Genomic DNA, 20,665 nt, shown 5'->3' with positions numbered 1-20,665 from the left:
AGGAAACTACCGGCGCTGGTGCGCATGCACTCTTGGCTGAACAGAGGCCACAGAGGCAGTGATCTTGCCTCTGCACTGCCACCATCCCGCCTCCAGGGATCAGGCCAAAAGCCTGGTCAAGCTGAAAAAAGAAAATCCATCCACGGGGGGGAAAAGGCCTCTTACTGAACCCTCGCGTTTAAGCCCACAACTATCACAAACTTTATGAATTCATGTGCTTCAACTTGATCCCAACTATAAAAGTATCATATATTAAAAAAAATGTAGTTCAGGTAGAGCAAAAGGTTAAGAACAAAAGGCATCCCTGGTGGTATTTCCACAGGGTCTGATTGGGAGGAAATTATACATTTGGAAACCCCAAGGCTCACTCAAAAGGAAAGAAAGAACCCCACTTTGTTACAGGGTAGGCTACTGCTTTGATGGAGTGTGGGGTGCAGAAAATGCTTTCATTTCATATTTTATTACATCAATGGCTTGAAAATTTTTATTTAACCTCAGCAAATGTTGGAAATAGAAAAATGAATTCTGCAGAATTTCACAAATAAATTTTCCAATTTCCACTAACAAATGTTATCATTCAATGGCTAAGCAGTTATAATGCTATGAACATTCACCACAACGAATGTGCTGAAATAGAAAACAGGCAAAGAGACATTAAAATATTACTTACAACAGCATTATTACAACATATTTTCTTTAAAATTTCAACGTGGATTTTATCACTTCAAAAGATATACAGCATTTCCATTATATTTGCAAACTTAACCTTATACGTCTTTTAAAATCTTGAAAATTTTTTAAGCTGTCTAAAAAGCACTTAGCAAAGTTGATAAGTCTACATAATGGAATACTACCCACCCCAGTATAAATTTCGTTTTAGGAGAAGGTGGCTGTAAACACTCATCATCACACAACATGCATAGCCTCTGCTGACCTTCCTTCTTCGGAATGCGACGTCACTGCAATTGTGCTTTACTACAGGTAAGAGAAGCTGCAGAGATTCAGGGACTGGCAGAAAGAGCATCACACAGGACCACTAGATTTAGGTGACCTAGCTACCTGGAGTTCATCTGAGGAAAGTTTCACTTGACACTAGAAGCTTGAATCCTGGATCGTTCAGTTTAGAAACAGGATAGACAAGAGAGAAAAAGAGGCCCTAGTTGGAGCTGGCTCCATCTTTCCTTAGCTCACAGAAAAGCAGGGATCCAGTTAGCATAATGCACTGTTTGGCTTATTTTTGGTGTGCAATTATACCAATAGTACGTCTAATATTTAGAATGACAAAAATAGGGTATAGCTGAAATTTAAAGTGACAATGAGCACACTTAATAGTGGTCTGTAGTATCTGAGGAGACTTTAGATGAACAGAAAACCACTGCTTAATGAGTCCACCACAGGAAACTTTTACAACCCAGCTGCCTTTTCATTTTCATTTTGTGTGTTGAACAGAGGTTTGTGAGCATCAAAAGGTCTTATAGGTTAAAAACGATCAAAAACCATTTTGAGGAAGTGGCGTCTCCACAAACACTGTACACCCAGACAACGTAGCATTTGTGTTACGCGAGCACCCGACTGTGTGCCAACACTAATGTAATCAGCACAACTAGGGCGTGGTTCCTTCCCAGTTAAAAGAGCTATATTACAGAGTGGATCACTGTTGCAGACCAGTCAACACAATATTCAAGTAACAAGGTGTTTAAATGGGTAAGTGAAAAAAATTTTACCTAACACTTTACACATCTACATAAAATTAAATAAAACAAACTTTTAATGCATATGCGATACAATTTATATCTTTTAGGATTTCTAAACTAAACGTTAAACTATTATTTGCATCAATGATACTATATTTTGCACAATAACTTATACTTACGAGAAAGTTTTCCACAAAAATATATATAATTATGACATTCACATTGATAATTTTTAAGAAGACAAAGCTTAAGTGAACATTCCATCTGAAGCAGTTATCACACCCCAAACCCTACCTGCCAATGCACCTAATTCTTGATATGTTAAAAAGTCTTCATATAAATAAGATGAAACCACTTTGCTTTTAAAGCTGAGTGATCTCTTACATTTACATCATTGCAAAGACGGTGTAATGAAAACAGTTGAAAACACAGTGCTATCTTACGCGGGAAAGCACAACAAAGGCAGTCAAGGACAGCTCCCATTTTTCCCTCTGTCAAGTCAAAATGACATGCCCCTTCCTCTCTGGGAGAAAGCCCAGTTCAGCTGCTGTGATCACAAGTGATTCTTCAGGGCTGGCGGCCATTCAGTGCCAGGAACCCAGTAAAGGGATAGTGCAGAATACAGATCAAGGCCTGGCACTGCTGGTCGGCTTGCCACGCTATATAAGAATTAGCATCAAGCTTCCAAGCACTGCCGGGAGGGCCCAGGCTATTTTCCTTAGGAGAGATACAGACAGACCTACTGGCAGGGTGAGAAACGTACTGCAGCAACTGCCTACTGCTTCTGTGAGCAAGAAGGAGATCTTGAGGAAAGCAAGGAGAACCTAAAGCTTCAGCTCATACCTTAGTGTCCCCTTTACGCAATGTGCAAACTTAGGCTGACTCCTTCCCATGCTTCTCCCGCCGCCCTTGGTGTACACAGCAGGCTTATGGTGAAAAGAAGCCCCTCCCTCATCACTAGTGTCATTTTGCTAACCCTGTCTCCACACAGCAGCGGCAATCCGGGACTCCTCACGTAAAAGCTTCCCAGGCTTTTACATGACCAACACACACCTGGCACAGGAACGAGATGATGAAGGGCGGGCAAGTCCCATTGAACTTCCCTTTTGAATGACCTTTCTCCAGACTATACTAAAAAAAATTTGCAATTCCAAAAAACCTAGGCTTCTAGCTGACCCTCTTTCTAAAGAGATAATCAGCTAATTTCAACAACAACAACAACAAAAAACAAGGTGCTTGGGAGTCAAAACATATCAAATTTTAATTGCATATTTTAAATTCTTAAGAATTCTGTTTTATGCCTTAAAGCATCTGCATTTTTTTGGTATTGAAAGCAGAAAAAAAAATATCCAAACGATGCAAACAACAACAACAAAAGCAACTTCAGCGTATTTAGTGCAGTCTGAATGGCCGTGGGGTGGGAACAGGGTATGTTAGAATGCAGTCTGTCTGCTCCTCAACCCTCAGCAGGCCCAAGGTCTGGTAAGATAACAAAAGTGATTCTGGAAGTCTCAAAATGTTTATTAGAAATTTTTACTTGTTCCCAGTCCAACCAAAAGGCATTACAGACCACTTTGTAGGTTATTTCTTTTCATCTCAGTCTCACTAGACCAACACATTGATCACTTCTCTGTCCTGTACTCTGATATGAAAAGAGAGTGGATGGTGTTTGTGTAATCACATCGGCACATGAAGGACACAAACTGACATACAGTGTGCCACTTAAAGGGCCAGGCACACTGAGAGAACGTGGGACAACGTGCAGCTTTCATAAACCAGCGCCAGCTATCCTAATATCCTGACATTTAAAATCTGCACTGTCAGAATCTGCAGCAAGCTCTCCCCTGTCTCCTAATCTCAGTGATGTCATCTTTGGCTAGCAAATAACTTGAAAGAAGAAATAAGACACTAAAAGAGAAAAAGGATTGATACCATGGTTGCCAAAAGGAGAAGGCACCAATTCCAAATGTACAAGCACCAGGTACAGTGATATGGGCCGAACCTCTTGGAGGTGGGGGGTGGGGGTGGAGGGGGCAGGAAAAGATGGGGTGGCACCCACCCTGGGGTCACAATGCTGAAAAGTTGAAGGCAGAAAGCACTGAGGTCCACATTCCCTTTAAGCTACAGTGTCCAATGACAGTTGCAGTAAATGAGCTTTGTGACACTTGGGAAGGGAGAAGGGAGAGGTTTAAGCCAACTCAATTTATAAACCATACCTATACCCCATGTTTAGGGAAATGTGAGCTGCATCAGGATGCTTGGCATGATAAAGGTTATGATGCAGTCCGGCAATATATATTGATTTCCAAAAAAGCATATTATCACTTAGGTGGTTGTCTCAGAAAAGAAAAAGACAAACTTTCTAGAAGGCCAACAGGGTCGCGGTTACTCTGAAAATTACTCTATGCACAAAGTAGAAATTGCAGGCCATGCAGGAACAGAGTCGGGCCTTCCAAGGAGACTGCCTGCTCTGAAGCTGCTGACTGGGAAGAGCTGCCATTGGTGGGGCTCGGGGGCTCCGGCGGGGGAGGCGGTTCCCAGAGTCACACGAGATGTGCAGGCCATGAGATTTCCCCAGCACATGGGCAGAGTGTGGGATGCAGTGGAGCTCTCTGGGAAGTGGCGCCAACATGGAGGAGCGAGCAAAGAATTAAGGCAGATGGAGCACAGGACTGGAAGTATATGCCTTTTTTGGTAATAGCTGCTTGTCCAGAGAGATGTGATGCAGATGGCTAGGTGATGTCTCGTAATACCTGATATCCCGGATAACACAGTAGTCCACACCAAGTGTTCAAAGCCACCAGAGTTTCTCAGGAAGCAGATGCATATCTGACATCCAGAACAGAAGGAGCCTGAGGCCAAGAGAAAGAAAAAAAAAAAAAGGATCAAAGACTAGGTCAACAACACAAGCTGCTATTTCCAGTGTACTAAAAAGAGAAGGTAGCCAGCAAACCTGCAGAGCAAATACCGAAGTTTTTTTTTTTTTTTTTGAGACAGGTCTATGTCTCCCAGGCTGGAGTGCAGTGGTGCCATCTTGGCTCACTGCAACCTCTGCCTCCCAGGTCAAGCAATTCTTCTGCCTCAGCCTCCCAAGTAGTTGGAACTATAGGCACCCGCCTCCACGCCCAGCTAATTTTTGTATTTTTAGTAGAGACAGGGTTTCATCATGTTGGGCAGACTGGTCTCGAACTCCTGACCTCATGATCTGCCTGCCTCGGCCTCCCAAAGTGCTGGGATTACAGGTGTGAGTCACTGCGACCAGCCCACCATGTTCTTAAGGGCAGGGCAAGTGTGTGGCCTCTCCAGCGAGACATCTTGGGCTCAAACCCTGGCCCTCCCACTTTCCAGATTTGTGCAAACAAGTTATCAGTCTTTTTGAGCTTCAGTTTCTTCACGTGCAGAAGACACATAGTGATAACACCTACTTCACCAGGATTAAATTTAAGTGCCTGAAAACGGCCTGGCACAGTGGCTCATGCCTGTAATCCTAGCACTTTGGGAGGCTGAGGCAGGTGGATCATTTGAGGCCAGGAATTGGAGACCAGCCTTGCCAATAAGGTAAAACCTTGATCTCTACTGAAAAGAAATATTGGTCGGGTGTGGTGGCGCACACCTGTAGTCCCAGCCAGGCACGAGAATCACGGGCTCGAGAGCTGGAGGCTGCAGTGAGCTAAGATCGTACCATGACACTCCACTTGCTCTGGGCAACAGAGCAAGACTCTGTCCCAAAAACACAAATGAACAAAAAACCCTGAAAAGGACATACGAGCACAGTGGCAGCCCTAACTCCTCTCACTGGCGTGAGGGCATGCTGTGGTGCCCAGCCCGTTCAGCCCCCAGCCACTGGTTCCAGATGGGACACAGGAGCCCATGCCATCTCAGGATCTTCTTTAAAAGCTATGAGGCATTTCCTAACTCCCTCTCCCATTTTTTAAAACTGACTCCCAGACCCAAACCTAAAGGTTGCATAGCATCCTACTGCTCTCTGCCATGCTCATGGTATCTTACTGCTAGAGAAACAACTGGGCTATGCGTCCAAAATCTCAAAGTGATTGTTCCTTCAGTTAAACATTACACAATTTACAAGAACTGTTCCTAGATAAATGAGGAGATTTCTCCTCACTGGTAACAGACTCAATCATTTTGTAATTTTAAGTGACATCTTTCTCTTTCCATCCCATGGTACCCTTTCTTTAAGGTTGGATGTGACACCGTCCCCAACCCACCCTTGTCTACATCAAATAACTACCAATTTCAAAAGCTCAAAATACTTGGGCTACCTACCCGCCTCTAAGCCCTAAAGGAAATAATCTATAACTGACAGACCATTCTGTTCCTAGAAATTCTAGGAATTATCATGTTCTCCCTGTGGCTTCTGTATAATACATAAAACCTGAGGCAGAGGGGACAGGCAGGACACCAGCAGACATCTTTCTCAGCTGCTGGACTCTACAGGACAAATAAAAAGGTGAAATCACACACATCCCAAGTTCTGTGGACTCACCAGACAGACAAGTAAGCCAGCATTCTAACAAGTTCCCTTAGGCCCTTGGACACAGAGAAGCAGCTGGTCACTAGATTAATCTCCTTCTGCAAACTAACATATGGAGAACAGAAAACCAGGTGGTGGCAGGGCAGGGCTGGTACTACAAGAAGCAGAAAAAGAAAGAAACTCAAGAAATAGGCCAGGCGTGGTGGCTCAAGCGTGTAATCCCAGCACTTTGGGAGGCAGAGGCTGGCAGCTCACTTGAGATCAGGAGTTTGAAACCAGCCTGGTCAACATGGCGAAACCCCATCTCTACTAAAAATACAAAAATTAGCCAGGCGTGATGGTGCACACCCATAATCCCAGCTACTAGGGAGGCTGAGGGCTGAGGCAGGAGAAGCACTTGAACCTGGGAGATGGAGGTTGCATGAGCTGAGATTGAGCCACTGCACTCCAGCCTGGGTGACAGAGGGAGACTCTGTCTCAAAAAAAAAAAAAAAAAAAAAAAAAAAAAGAAAGAAAGAAAGAAAGAAAAAGAAAAGAAAGGTATGAGGGGGTACATTTTAAATGACTAGTGGAGTGAAAAGTTTGTAAAGGGATATAAGGACTACGCAGCACTAAACTCGAGTTAGATAATACCATTCTTCATTCTGTTTTGCAGAGAAGGCTGGGTAAACAGAGACATGGAAGATCAACCACCAAGAATAAACTATGATCTGCTGCTCGGAGGAGCCATAACTAGACTGTGAAAAGAAAGACGGTGCTTTGATGTGCAATCCACACGGTAAGTGGATCATTACGGAGGAACCTTCTGGCCTAATACAAGGTTAAGAAAAAAAAAATACTTCAGTCACTTAAGTCAGTCAACCAATGATCCAAAAATAAGAGAATGAAGAAAAAAGCATATGCACAACAACTGACATCCTGTTGGTAGTGACTCTTGGTCCTACATTTACTACGAGATTTGTTATGCCAGCCCAGCCAGCACTGGCTTTGATCAAATGTGAAGAGGGAATACAGCCAGAGTTCCCGACTGTTTCTGCTTCCACTCATCCTGGGACTGAAGCCGGAAAACAGACACAGGAAGCTAGCTTTCATTCCTGCAAATTCTAATGGTTCTTCCCCAGTAGTCTCCAGCTTTCAGTGCTTCCTAAACTGAGTGCTAACAGGGGCAATTAGTGCTGGTACAGAAATTACTGAAAATAAAAACAAAGAAGAACAAAGAAAAAACATCACTGTTGAAAGATAAAAACACCATCATTTTACTCACATGCTCTTTTGGGCAGAGCTATTCATGGGGTGATTCAGGGGTACTGACCTTGGCAATATTATAGATTTGGTACACTTATTACAAAGATTTTCTGGCAAAAGGCTCTAAAGAATCTAATTCTAACAAAATTCATATGTTTCAATGGTGTTCTTACAGATGGGCTGTGCCTTGAGGTCCTTTTTCCAGTCGGCAAAGAGGCCCTGCATGGAGTGGTGGCACCACACTCGCAGGGGATGCCAATACCTCACAAGGTACTTCCATGCTCAGGTCAGGAGGGGCCTTCTGGGCTGTTTCTAGAGCCAGGCCCTCGGAGCAAAACGGTAGCACACACAATACAAAATAGGTAATCTCAAATCATTCCAGTATGGCTTGAAAAAGGCTTTTATGTGAAAGCTAAATTAATTCTTAAATTACCATGCCTGTGAATAAATTCAGATGTGAAGTGATTGGCAAGTAACTCTTTCTTATGCCCAGCCCCAGGCTCATCTGCTCTGGGAGTAGAGGGACAAACATAACAGCAAGGCAGGCCAGGCTAGATGGGGAAATGGCAGGTGCCCCTGACACGGGAAGCAGGGAGGTGAGAGATGAAACCAGGGCTATCATTCCAGAAATTAGCCACCATCACAGAAGTTCCAGCCAGCCACAGAATTGTCCCCATCAATATTTAAGCCAATCAGCTCCAAAGAGCATCAAAGGCTGAAAGATCTGGACAGCAGGGAGAGGTCTCAAGAGCTCCTCGTTGGCTCGCTGTGCAGACTCCCCACTAAGTTCACGAACCTCATGATGATGTGACCACACATTTCAGACGACTGAGCTTCACTGACATTTCTCACAGAACTTCCACCTTAGTGCTTCAGAACGGCTTTCACTGCGTTTTTACTTTTGTTTATGCCCCACTCCCCTGTCTTTGTCACTCAGGATTTTACTGTATTTAAGGAAAAACTGATAATGCAGAGTATTTTGTAGCTGGAGGAAACCAGGATGGAATTATGAATTTGCCCAGAAATTAAAATGTGAATAATATACAGGGACCAAGAACTGGAGTCAATGCATACACATGGCTATTTACAGGTAATAGTGAAGCTACTACTGCAGCTGAAACCTAAAAATCTCTATAGCTGAAAAATCCATCACTTTAGAAACTGCAATATCAAGCAGGGACCTGACAGAGAAGTGACTGTTTTCTTTCAGATTTACCTCGTCTTCCTCTTCAGGCATCTTAATGGAATTATCTGGGGACTTCACAGGCTTCTGGTTACTAGGCCCGTTGGTCTCTTCTTTACCATGTTCTGCCTCCCATTCTTGTAAAACTTCATCTATGTTGAAGCGGCGTCGATAATTTACAAAAAAGTTTTTCACTTGTACCACTGATTTGTTCCCAATCACATCTGAGATTGCCTGAAAATCTCGGCCGTATTTTCTGATGGCTAAGGATGTAAGAAAGCATTTTTTAAAATACAAGAGAAAACATGTTTTAAAACCACAAGTGACACTTACCTCTTTATCCAGATAAGAAAACATACAGGTTTTTAACAGCAGGCACTAATTTCATGTATTATAAGAGTAGGAAAAAGTACTAGTCAATTCTAGATATATTCTGGAGATGACCGACCCTGTCATTTTGACATCTGTCTTCCCATTACATGTCACATAACAGTTGAAGTCACCCAGCAATTGCCCTAGGGTTGGGGACATTCTGCATTCATCTTTTGGTATCGCAGGTCCAGAGCGCCCCCAACCTTAAAATCCGAACACTCTGTCTGCTTCTTTTAGGGTTTTGTACTTCTTGACTAGTCAGAGCTCGATGAGTAACTAGTAAAATGAAATACTCACACCTTTAGAAAACTGAGGGTTCCAGGTTAAGTTTTCACAACTTGTGAGAAGTGGGAAAGGAAAAGAAAAAAGCCGAAAGGGATATGGTAATTTGGCTAAAATGATATCCACTGGAACGGAACTGTCCAAGAATCTATTTCTCCATAAATAGGTGCTGGGAGTAGGGCGGGACATAACTTTTCCCTAAAACCTACCAATCCTCCTAAGCTCTTTTTGTTTCCCTTTTATTTAAAAAAAATTTTTTTTTAAAGTCGGGGTCTCACTCTGTTGTCCAGGCTGGAATGCAGTGGTGTGATCATGGATCAAAGCAGCCTTGAGCTCCTGGGCTCAAGCAAATGCGTCAACCTTCCAAAGTGTTGGGATTACAGGTGTGAGCCACCACACCCGGCCTCCTAAACTCTTTAGAAGAATGTCCCCTACCTTGTACGGCGAGAAGCTGCTCTTCTGTAGTCCAACGTGCGTTACATTTCTGAATGACCTGGATATCCAAATGAGACATTTTAGCACATTACATTTAGAGATGAGTATGTTTAATGAACCTTTCATTTTCTCTTATCAGAATTTTAACATCAACTAGGTTCATAAAATTATGTCCATATACTCTTCCAAGAGATGTACCACACCGATATTAAATTCTTAAACATGTAGAACTTGAGCATGACTTCTGAGATGATGTTAACATAATCCTACCTCTGGAAGTCGGTAAGGTTCTATTCCACCATCAAGTTTTTCTTTGAGAGCACTGTTTGTCTGTTTAATATTCTGGATCTACGAAGGAAAAAATGATTTTCATTTTAAAAATAAAAACTACATAAAGGTATGAAAATAGAACTTAAAAAACAAAAACCCAAGAGTAAAGACATTACTAACATCTATTGTAGCTGAATTCTGAGGTCCCTATGGTATCCTTTGAAGCATCTAACTAGGTTTATTATTTGCTTGTTCGGAGCAACCGATAAGGTACGACCCAAGGAGGAGGGGATGGAGGGGCTCTCACGTACACAGTCCTGGATTCACAGCTTCCTAACAGGTGATATCTGAGCAGCAAAACACCTACCTGGAGTCTTATATTAAAGACAGAAGAAATCCCTGGGCTTCCTACCACATAGGATTGAACTGAAATAACAGAGCAGCCACAGTAAAGACCAAAAAGGCCCAGTCTTTACAACAGAACTGCAGGTACAGCCTCACAGTGCCCCAAGATCGCTGTGCTGTCCACCACTTCTCCACAGGGCGGAAGTGCACAAGCACAGGTTTAATGATGGGGGGGGGGCAGGGAGAACACAATGTCAGTGAGTTTTCTAGAAGTCTAACTTTGATTAACTGTCACTTCTTCATTTTCCTACAAATTATCTTTTTCCACATTACTGCCTTGGCTCAAGGCAATCTGTCACTGCTCTTACGCAATCAAAAGAAAGACCACAAACAATACCAACCACCCAGGCTATGGCTGCTCTTTAATTTTCCCACGGACCCTTGAATGAGACAGGGCATGAAGTATGCTATTTTCTCTCTACTCCAAGTAGAAGGCATATCTGTGTCAAGCACCAGGGTACTCTGAACTCCAGCATTTTTCATCTTTGAAAACTCACACAAGCAACTAAGAAAGCCAAGGGAAGAGGAGCTTGATTTTCTCAAGTAACATGTAAAAGACATTCATGAGTAGAAGATGCTACCCAAAAATTTAAAAATTTTTGTCACTTGTAATTAATCTAAATTTAAACAACCACACATGGGGCTGCTGGCTGCCATACTAGACAGTACAATCTTAGGATCTTGCTCAGTGGTCTTTCAGTTACCAAAAACCCAGGAAAACTGCAAAGTACTCAGATTACGTTCACTGGATTCCTTTTGGCTAAAAATGTAACATAGCAACTTCTAGCAGGAAAAAGTCAAGGTTGAGAATATTACATGTCCTCTTTGCATTTCAGTGAAACAGACCACTCTTGTCATTCTAGCTGGTTGTTCACAGATAGTACAAAACTGGGTATATATTGCACTGTGATTAAGTAACGTTATGAAAGAAGCAGAGAGATTAAATGCAAAACATCTACAAATTCTGAACTAAAAGTTAGCTCTAAATGCTCAGTAGCCTATACCCCCTTCCTGATGCATTTTCCATATCAGAAATATCTAGGCTGCATATACACCATGGAATACTATGTAGCCATAAAAAAGGATGAGTTCATGACCTTTGTAGGGACATGGATGAAACTGGAAACCATCATTCTAAGCAAACTATCGCAAGGACAGAAAACCAAACACCACATGTTCTCACTCATAGGTGGGAACTGAACAATGAGAAGACTTGGACACAGGATGGGGAACATCACACACCTGGGCCTGTTGTGGGGTGGGGGGAGGGGAAGGGATAGCATTAGGAGATATACCTCATGTAAATCATGAGTTGATGGGTGCAGCACACCAACAAGGCACATGTATACATACGTAACAAACCTGCCTGTTATGCACATGTATCCTAGAACTTAAATTAAAAAAAAAAAAAAGAAAAGAAAAACCTAGGCTGTGTAGTCCCAGCTACTTGGAGGCTGAGGTGGGAAGATGGCTTGAGCCTGGGAGGCAGGGGTTGCAGTGAGCCGAGATCACACCACTGCACTTCAGCCTGGGTGACAGAGCCAGACCCTGCCAAAAAAAAATTAGGCTAGTGCAGTGACTCACACCTATAATCACAGCACTTTGGGAGGCCAAGGCAGGATCATTCGAGCCCAGGAGTTCAAGACCAGCCTGCGTGACACAGCGAGACCCTGTCTCTACCAAAAAAATTTAAAAAATTAGCCATGTGTGGTGGTGCTCACCTGCAGTCCTACCCACTTAGGGGGCTGAGGTGGGCAACTGCTTGAGCCCAGGCCTTCCATGACTGTAACACTACAGTCCCAGGATGGACAACAGACCAAGATCCTGTCTCCAAAAACAAAAACAAAATATGCCCCCCAAACATCTAGTGTTTATTAAGCAGAAAAAAAACCAGAGATGAGTGGCCACCATCATGTTAACTGGAAAGTGAGTGGCAACGAGACAGGTAAGAAAAAAGATGCAAAGGTAATCACACTTAAAGAAAAAATAAGATGAAAAATGGAAAAGCCATCCACTTGTCCTGGCGCCCTATCTAGACACCACCACCCTTCCACCACCTTCTTACCCAACCCTCAGTCATACAGAACTTTGTTTGCTACTTTACTGTGGGCATAGTGATTCCTCTTTTAATGTCAGATCATTTTATTCTCCACTCAGAGAAAGACCTAATGCAACCTGCACTGTTCACTGGCTAATTTATGAGACATGCCCAGCCCCCTTCTTGCTGGTAGAGGCTGATGATGTCCTGGGAAGGAGGAAGAGCAGTACACAACGCACGGGCACACCGAATTCAGCTAAGGAGCTTCTGGGTAAGGCTTTTGCTTTTCCTGCTAAAAGGGACAGACAGCTTACCTCCAACCCCACCTCCTCTTCATACTGCCCTGAATGCAGATGTGAGGGCTGCAAAATGGCTCCAGCAGCTTCCAACATGAGGCAACAAGCAAGATGAAAAGCCAACAGCTTAGAATGGCAGAGTAGAAGACCTGAAAAGTACCTGGGTCCCTGAGAGCATCACTGAACACATGAGTAACACCAGTAGCCACTGATGCTGGCACTTCTTGCTATTTGAGAAAAATAAACCCTAAATTGCTTAAGCTGTTGTTAGTCAAGTTTTCTGTTATTCTCAGAATGTATCCTTGATATACCAAACATGACGACCTCTAGAACAAGTGGCCCCTGTGGACTGACTGCCCATTTTGAGTCTAGAAGCACATTTGGCAATGAACACACTGCTGCACTGTGGCCCTAAAAAGGCTATGGAAAGGAAATCACCCACCTCCTCTCTGAGTGAGGCTGAGTCTTCACTCTTCATAATTGTGAGCGACCTTCAAATTTTAAAAATTCTTGCTCTTGACCCTGCTCTGAAAACCAAAGAATCTTTTCTCTCTCATACTATGGAGTCAATAACACCTACGTGGAAGAGAAGGGCCTCTTTTTCTTTCCTCAACGTATTAAACAGCAACCACCAGGAGCTCACTCAGCAGAGGGAGAAAGGAGCATCCTTGTAAAGGAAGATAACAATGTCAACAAGAGCTCACAGCCCCAGAGAGAGTTCTTCCAGTACAAACAGAGCTTCAAATGCTCTCTCACACAGTAGCCCAGACATATTCTGTGAGATCAGGCAGGCCAGGATTAATCTCATTTGAAAAGAGGCCTACAAAGATTAAGTGATTCTCCTAAGATGAGAGTGCAGCTGTGCTAGCAGCCATGACAAGAAGCCGCTCCTCTGGGCACACAGAGTGTACGTGGGTCCTGGTCTGGGCTGCCTCCCTAAACCACAAGAAAGATGGCAGCACACCCTGCTCTTAGTGTCTATGAGATGACAGTTGGTCTCCTGTTTAACCTTCCAAGGAAACCATCAAGATAAATCAAAAGCAGCAAAAACCAGAAATAAACTGTCAGTCAACAACTTGCTGATGGGTTTCTGGAATTGAATTCCAGAGAGAGAATGAAAGGACAGGAACCAACTACTAGGTTGAATTTTCGGTTTAAATGTACTATGCAATCAGATTAAAATAATAAGCTACATAGCAGGCAAAATAATTACAAAAGTGATTTAAAAAACAATATCCTTTACAAGAGTACAAAAAAGTACCAAATATCATGGAATGACTAACAACAGATGCATAAGTTCTTACACAGAAAACAACACAACATTGAGAGAAATTACAGACCTATAGAAGTGGAGGGGTATATCATGTTCACTGATCAGGAAACTCAATAAAGACATTAACTCTCCATTTGTATCTATAGATGCAATACAATCCCAATCAAAATTCAAATTATTTTTCTGAAAATTGATAAAGTAATTCTAAATTTTATATGGAAATTAAAAAGCCAGGGATAACTAAGACAATCTTGGAGAACTTATATTACACTGGATAACTAAAATAAAGTACATAAAGTTAGGACAGAATGTATCGGTGAAGGATGGACAAACAGATCAAAGCAACAGAGAACCAGACCCATATGCATAGACACTGGATGTAAAACAAAGGTACTGCTGCATTGCAAAGGAGAAAGGACAGTTTCTTCAAAAAATACTTGACCAAATTGATACTCATATGAAAACAAAACAGTGGCTATTAATCCTACATGTAACAACAAGTACAGAAAAACATTTCTAGATCAAAATGTAAAAGGTAAAACAACACTTCTAAGATTAACATGGGAGAATATCGTCATGACCTTGAGAAAGGTGAACAGAACTCAAAAACACTAACCTGAAAAGACTAAGAAACTAAACTACCTTAAAATTAAAATTACTGTTCATCAAAAGATACCATTAAGAGTCACAGAATGGAAAACATATTTACAGTATTTACAATACAAGTTGTAGAAAACAACTCAGAGCCTAAATAACACCTATAAACCAGTAAGAAAATATGCAACCTGACAGAAAAAACAGATGAGACTTGAGTCCACATCACAAAAGAGGATATCCAAATGGCCAACAAATGGATGAAAAGGTGAGCAACCTCACTAGCCATCAGGGAACTGCCAAATAAAGAGCACAATGAGGCATCATTATAACCCATTAGAAGGGCTAAAATGTGAGACTACCAAAATATAGCAATGATGTAGAGCAGTGGTTCTCAAATGGGGACAATTGTGCCCCTGTGAGGTAATCTGGTGATGCCTGGGGATATTTCTGTTGTCACAACTGGTAGGGGGAGGGTGCTACTAGCATTTAGTGGGTCAAGACCAGGGATGCTGCTAAACATCTTACAGTGCACAGAATAGCCCAACATGGCGATAGTGCTACAGCTGGGAAACGCTGATGTGCAACCAAAACGCACATCAAATAACAGGACCGCTTTGAAAAACTGTTTAGCTCTCAGGTTGAAAGAAAGCCAGACATAAAATAAACAGTATCATATGAGTTTGATTTATATAAAATTCAAAAATGGACAAAAACAACCTATGGTTTTAAACATCAGAACAGGGTCGAGTGTGGTAGCTAACACCTGTAATCTCAGTACACTTTGGGAGGCTGAGGCAGGCAGATCACTTGACCTCAGGAGTTCAAGACCAGCCTGGGGAACATGGCAAAACCCTGTCTCTACCAAAAATACAAAAAATTAGCCAGGTTGATGGCAAGCGCCTGTACTCCCAACTACTTGGGAGGCTGAAGTGGGAGGATTGCTTGAGCCCCGGAAGCAAAGGTTACAGTGAGCCAAGATCGCACTGCTGTACTCCAGCCTGGGCAACTGTCTCAAAGACAAGACACTGTCTCAAAAACAAAATAAAATTAAAAAGAAAAAAAATCAGAATAGCGGCCACCTACAAGGAGGAGTCAGGTAATAAAAGAGGGGTGAAGTTGCTGAGGGAATGCAGCATTCCATGGAACAGTGACCAGGAGGCAAAATGCATGGGCCTGGGGGCAACATTCCATTTTCTGATTCAGATGCAGGTTATGGGGGTATGTTCATATTGTGAGAAATCATGGAGACACAGACACATATATAATATAAATATGATATTCATATGCTTTCCTATATACTTCAGAAATACTTTCAGATGACACTATATCCATCCACTTCAATTTATATGTTCATTAAAAAGAAAAAAAAAATCAATGGGCTAGTACTCAAGATCTGTCCAATTCCTTAGAAACAGAATGCTCCTTTGAGATTTATGGAAAGAGAACGTTCACATATATGAATAACAGAAACACCTCTAAAGTGCTAATTAACTCTTTTACATCCAAGACCTGGCTTAGGAGTACCTGTCGTTTGACTGAAACTAGTTCCATGTCTAGTTGTCTCAGCACCGTGGTAGCAGCAGTGGCATTGGCAGAAACAGCCTCCACATCTTCTTGAGAAAGAAACATTCCTTTAGGAGGTTTCCTTTTGCTCTATTTTAGCTTGTGTGCTATGTTTTCTTTTTTGACCTGAGGAACTGTCTCAGTAGGGGGCACCTGCATGATATACATATGCGATAAATGAAACTTAAAAAAAAAAGTCAATCAACATATTTATTTCCTTAGCATGGCACCAAAACAATCTAAGACAAATACCATGCCCTATCAGAACCAAATGAGATCTACAAATTCTAACAGGCAGTTCACAGACAGAATTTGGGCTATGGAGTTTTGACTAAACACAACGAAACTGTGTTCCATTCCTCCTTGTACAAATACTTCCTTACTCTATCATTTTAAGCCAATGAAAATAAGAATTCTCGGCTTCCTAGAAAAAAATCTGTATTCGCTGCTAGTGAGTTTTGTGGCCACACACATATCTGTATTTATCTACATGAAATTATGGCTTTTTACACACATTTTGGAGAACACAATTTTAGGGCAACTTATATGACTTACTCTAAAATAATATACCTTCTCATTTAAAAATGCATGACGGCTATTAACGTCTGTAAAACCAAAACCTTCAGAAATGAAACAGTAAAATCTCGTCAAGTTAAAGAATATAATTTACTGGTAACCATTTTAAGAACAAGAAGTTTTTATAATTGCTCATAATTTCATCTTGTTAGTGCATTAGCATTCACTGATAAAGCTGAAAATATGACTTTCTGCTTCGTATTTTAAAAGACTGAGCTAAAGACACTGCAAAACTATAATGGTAGTGATAATTTCTTCAACAAGCGGGTAATACAAAAATATTAGTAGGCAATAAACTGTGCTCTGTATGGGACCATGATGTTTAATAAAGATTACCAACTGACTACGTCTGTTCTAGTATCATTTTAACACTTAAAAGAAACTATGGGCCAGGCGGCTGGGCACAGTGGCTCACGCCTGTAATCCCAGCACTTTGGGAGGCCCAGGGGGGCAGATCACGAGGTCAGGAGACTGAGACCATCCTGGCTAACACGGTGAAACCCCATCTCTAGTAAAAATACAAAAAATTAGCCGGGTGTGGTGGCAGGCATCTGTAGTCCCAGCTACTTGGGAGGCTGAGGCAGGAGAATGGCATGAACCCGGGAGGCGGAGCTTGCAGTGAGATGAGATCGCACCACTGCACTCCAGGCTGGGCGACAGAGCATGACTCTGTCTCAAAAAAAGAAAACAAACAAACAAAAAAAAGAAACTATGATGGGCCAGGTGTGGTGGCTCACAGCTGTAATCTCAGCACTTTGGGAGGCCGAGGCAGGTGGATCACTTGAGGTCAGGAGTTCAAGACCAGCCCGGCCAAGATGGTGAAACCCCGTCTCTACTAAAAATACAAAAATTAATCAGGTGTGGTGGCAAGCCCCTGTAATCCCAGCTACTTGGGACGCTGAAGCAGAGAATTGCTTGAACCCAGGAGGTGGAGGTTGCAGTGAGCTGAGATCGGACCACTGCACTCCAGCCTGGGCGACAGAGCAAGACTCCATCCCAAAAAAAAAAAAAAAAAGAAAAGAAACTATGATTTAGCCATTTTCTTTCTGAATCAGAAATAACATTATATAAACAGGAATTATAAAATTGTATGAAATCAAGTGTTTTCTCTCATTTAAAATGTGCCACTGAAAAACCTGGTAAATAGCAATACATCAACACAACGCTTAATAAAAACTCCAACTACAATATGATTTCCCAAAGAATCTAATTTAGCTAACCCTCAGGATCTTATTTGGGCATTCATATAAATTATGCAAAAAAAAATGACCAATTTCCAATTTGGTGATATATAACCAAAAAAAGCCTCAACAATATATATATCTAGAACACGCTGACTCAACAATTCAACTTCCAGGAATTAGTTCTAATAAAAAACAAAAACCTATGAGCACAAATATTGAGTTATGTGAGAATCAATCAATCCAGCATTGTTTATAAAAGCAAAAAACAGGAAGAATAAACAACTGGGAAATCCACATAGAATAGGTAACTCAATTATGAAACATTCATGTGACAGAATAATATATAGCTATGTATACAAATATATTTAACATAAAAAAAAATTCAAGGTCCAGCCTGTCCAGCCTGGGCAACAGAGTGAGACTCTGTCTCAAAAAAAAAAAAAAAAAAAATTCAAGGGGCTGGGCTGGGGATGGCTCATGCCTGTTATCCCAGCACTTTGGGAGGCCATAGTGGAAGGACTGCTTGAGCCCAGGAGTTGGCGGCTGCAGTGAGTCACGGTGCCACTGCATTCCAGCCTGAGTGACACAGAAGGCCCTGTCTCAAAAAAGAGAAAAAAAAACCAAGGTAGAGTACATTTTAAAAGGTTCTAAAAATTACAAAGCTCCCATTCTATTATTTCCAAAAAGTGACTAGATTCAGAATTAAGAATATACATTTTCCTGAGAGTTCTCAGGAGAAAGGCACCAAAAGGTTGGCCGTGATTGTGGCTAATATTACAAATCGCTCTAATTCTCTTCTTTCAGCGGCTGTGTTTCCCACCTCGTCTATAAGAAGCGTGTATCACTGATGTCATTTTAAAGTTTAGATAAATTTAGACCCTTCTGTTTCTACAGGCTTAAAATAACTGTTCTTATAATTTGGAACAGAGAGAGAGAACTCCCTGAGAAATTTTATTGAAACTATAGACTATGTCTTCAGAAAAATACCTCTATGAACCTATGTAAAAGTTACATGCAATTGTAGGGGTTCGCGAGCCCCCTGAATCCAGAAACTACAATCTCTTGTATAATTATTTTTTAAAATGATGAGATGAAACAGTCACCATGTGAGAGAGGATGGTCCTGGCTCACCCTGGTGTGACCAAATTACTGCTTCTGAGTAACAGGAGGGCTGGGCTGAGTCCCTGCCAGCTCCCTGCAGTCACCCCAGGCACGGCATGGGTGCCTAGGATGGGCAGATGCTGGGGCAGCTATAGTGTGAATGGAGACCCTACGGCTGCCTGGAATTCACCAGACCACTTGCTAGCCTACTGAGCTAATGGTTTATGAGGAAAGTCAGTGAGGCCTGCTGTCCTAGGGAACATCATTACTCATTAGTGCTATTTTCTCTCCTTTAAGGCTTCCTTTATTCTTATCTATTGGCAAACAAAATTATACAATCTACAAAGCAAAGACACTATTGTTGAAAAAACAGTCATATCATGCTGTTTTCCACATAGCACTTAATATATTAAGCAAGAGGAATGTTTTATTTATGAAACTAGTAATAAAACTTATTCGCCTAAACAATACTAGGGGAAAAAATACCTCCTTTTTGCTTTCCTTGTTTTGATCAACCTCAATGTCAATGGGATTATTTCCATTTGTTTCTTCCAGTTCATCCTCACTGGAAGACAAGAACAAGTTATTGAATGGTTATTTTGTACTAATTTTACCAAATACAAACAATAAATTGATTTAACTGAAAATTTTGCACTAATTTTACCAAATATAAACAATAAATTGATTTAATATAAAATTAGTATGTTTTCAGGCTGCTGAGATAAAAACATCTTTGTAATTGAAACAGAATACCAACTCCATAGTTCTTTCAGTCTAAATGATGAAAAACTACTAAAATAGATCCTAACTTCCCAATCCAGATTGAAAACATGATTGCTCTATATTTGTAAACTGAAAATATCAAAGTGAAAATGCATTTACATGTTATTTTCCCATAATTATCTATTGAGGACTAGGATATGATTACTAAACAAAACTGAGAAATTATGGAGAATAAATTTCCACTGCATTGGGAACTTCACCATCAACAAGTAAAAAAATCCTTTTTCAAGTACCATCTTTCTACCCAAGGCCACACAAAGTCTGAGGCTTTTCTGGTGTCCTGGACAACCAATGTTTTAAAATTAAGTTTAATTTTAAAAAGAAAACTTACATTGGTATATACTTCAAATGCTTTTTGTAATATCCTGAATGTAGTATTTTATTTAATTTCAATTTCAATTTAATTTAATTCAGTATTTCATTAAATTTAAAACAAACAAACAAACAAGAAAAGTCCCGGTGTAGGTAGGAATGCAACTGTAAAACGTGAGAAAACTAAGTCTACAGAAGTCAAGTAGCCTGCCCCAGTTTGCCCACCTTGCACTGCTCTGGAATCCACCCCAGGAGACCATGCCTACTATGCGCCACCTCCTCCCCATCCTCCACCAAAGTAGCAGGAAGCTCTAGCTGAGGAAAGAGTGTCCACAAGAAGAAAGAGCCTTCGGTAAGGGAATTTTGTCCCAGTCCCTGCCATGACTTTCACAGGCAAGTCCTGTTAGAAAGTCAGCAATTTATCAGGTGCTGCTGCAGCATCTCCATCCCTGCATCCCAAAAGTGGTTAAGGTGCACATGGGAGGTGGAGGCAGAGCAGTTCTTGGCCCCATGAGGGCCAAGTAATGTAATGTAATGTAAAAAAAAAAAAAAAAAAAAAAAAAA

At 41.5% G+C, this 20,665-nt stretch overlaps 1 protein-coding gene across 1 annotated transcript in view; it reads right to left on the bottom strand.

Moving 5' to 3' along the window:
* Positions 1 to 441: 441 nt before the first annotated feature.
* RCOR1 (REST corepressor 1) overlaps positions 442 to 20,665 on the bottom strand; it is a 52,764-nt gene continuing 32,540 nt past the window's right edge. The window contains 6 exon segments of the mRNA XM_017851493.1: positions 442 to 4,546; positions 8,648 to 8,877; positions 9,704 to 9,761; positions 9,974 to 10,051; positions 16,107 to 16,298; positions 19,493 to 19,571. Coding sequence (XP_017706982.1) covers positions 4,505 to 4,546; positions 8,648 to 8,877; positions 9,704 to 9,761; positions 9,974 to 10,051; positions 16,107 to 16,298; positions 19,493 to 19,571 — 679 coding nt within the window. The 3' untranslated portion in view covers positions 442 to 4,504.

Source organism: Rhinopithecus bieti, unplaced genomic scaffold (assembly GCF_001698545.2).
Source record: "Rhinopithecus bieti isolate Rb0 unplaced genomic scaffold, ASM169854v2 scaffold_34310, whole genome shotgun sequence".
NCBI lineage: Eukaryota > Metazoa > Chordata > Mammalia > Primates > Cercopithecidae > Rhinopithecus > Rhinopithecus bieti.
The sequence above is the reverse complement of the archived record's forward strand: the minus strand, read 5'-3'. Positions and strand labels throughout refer to the sequence as shown.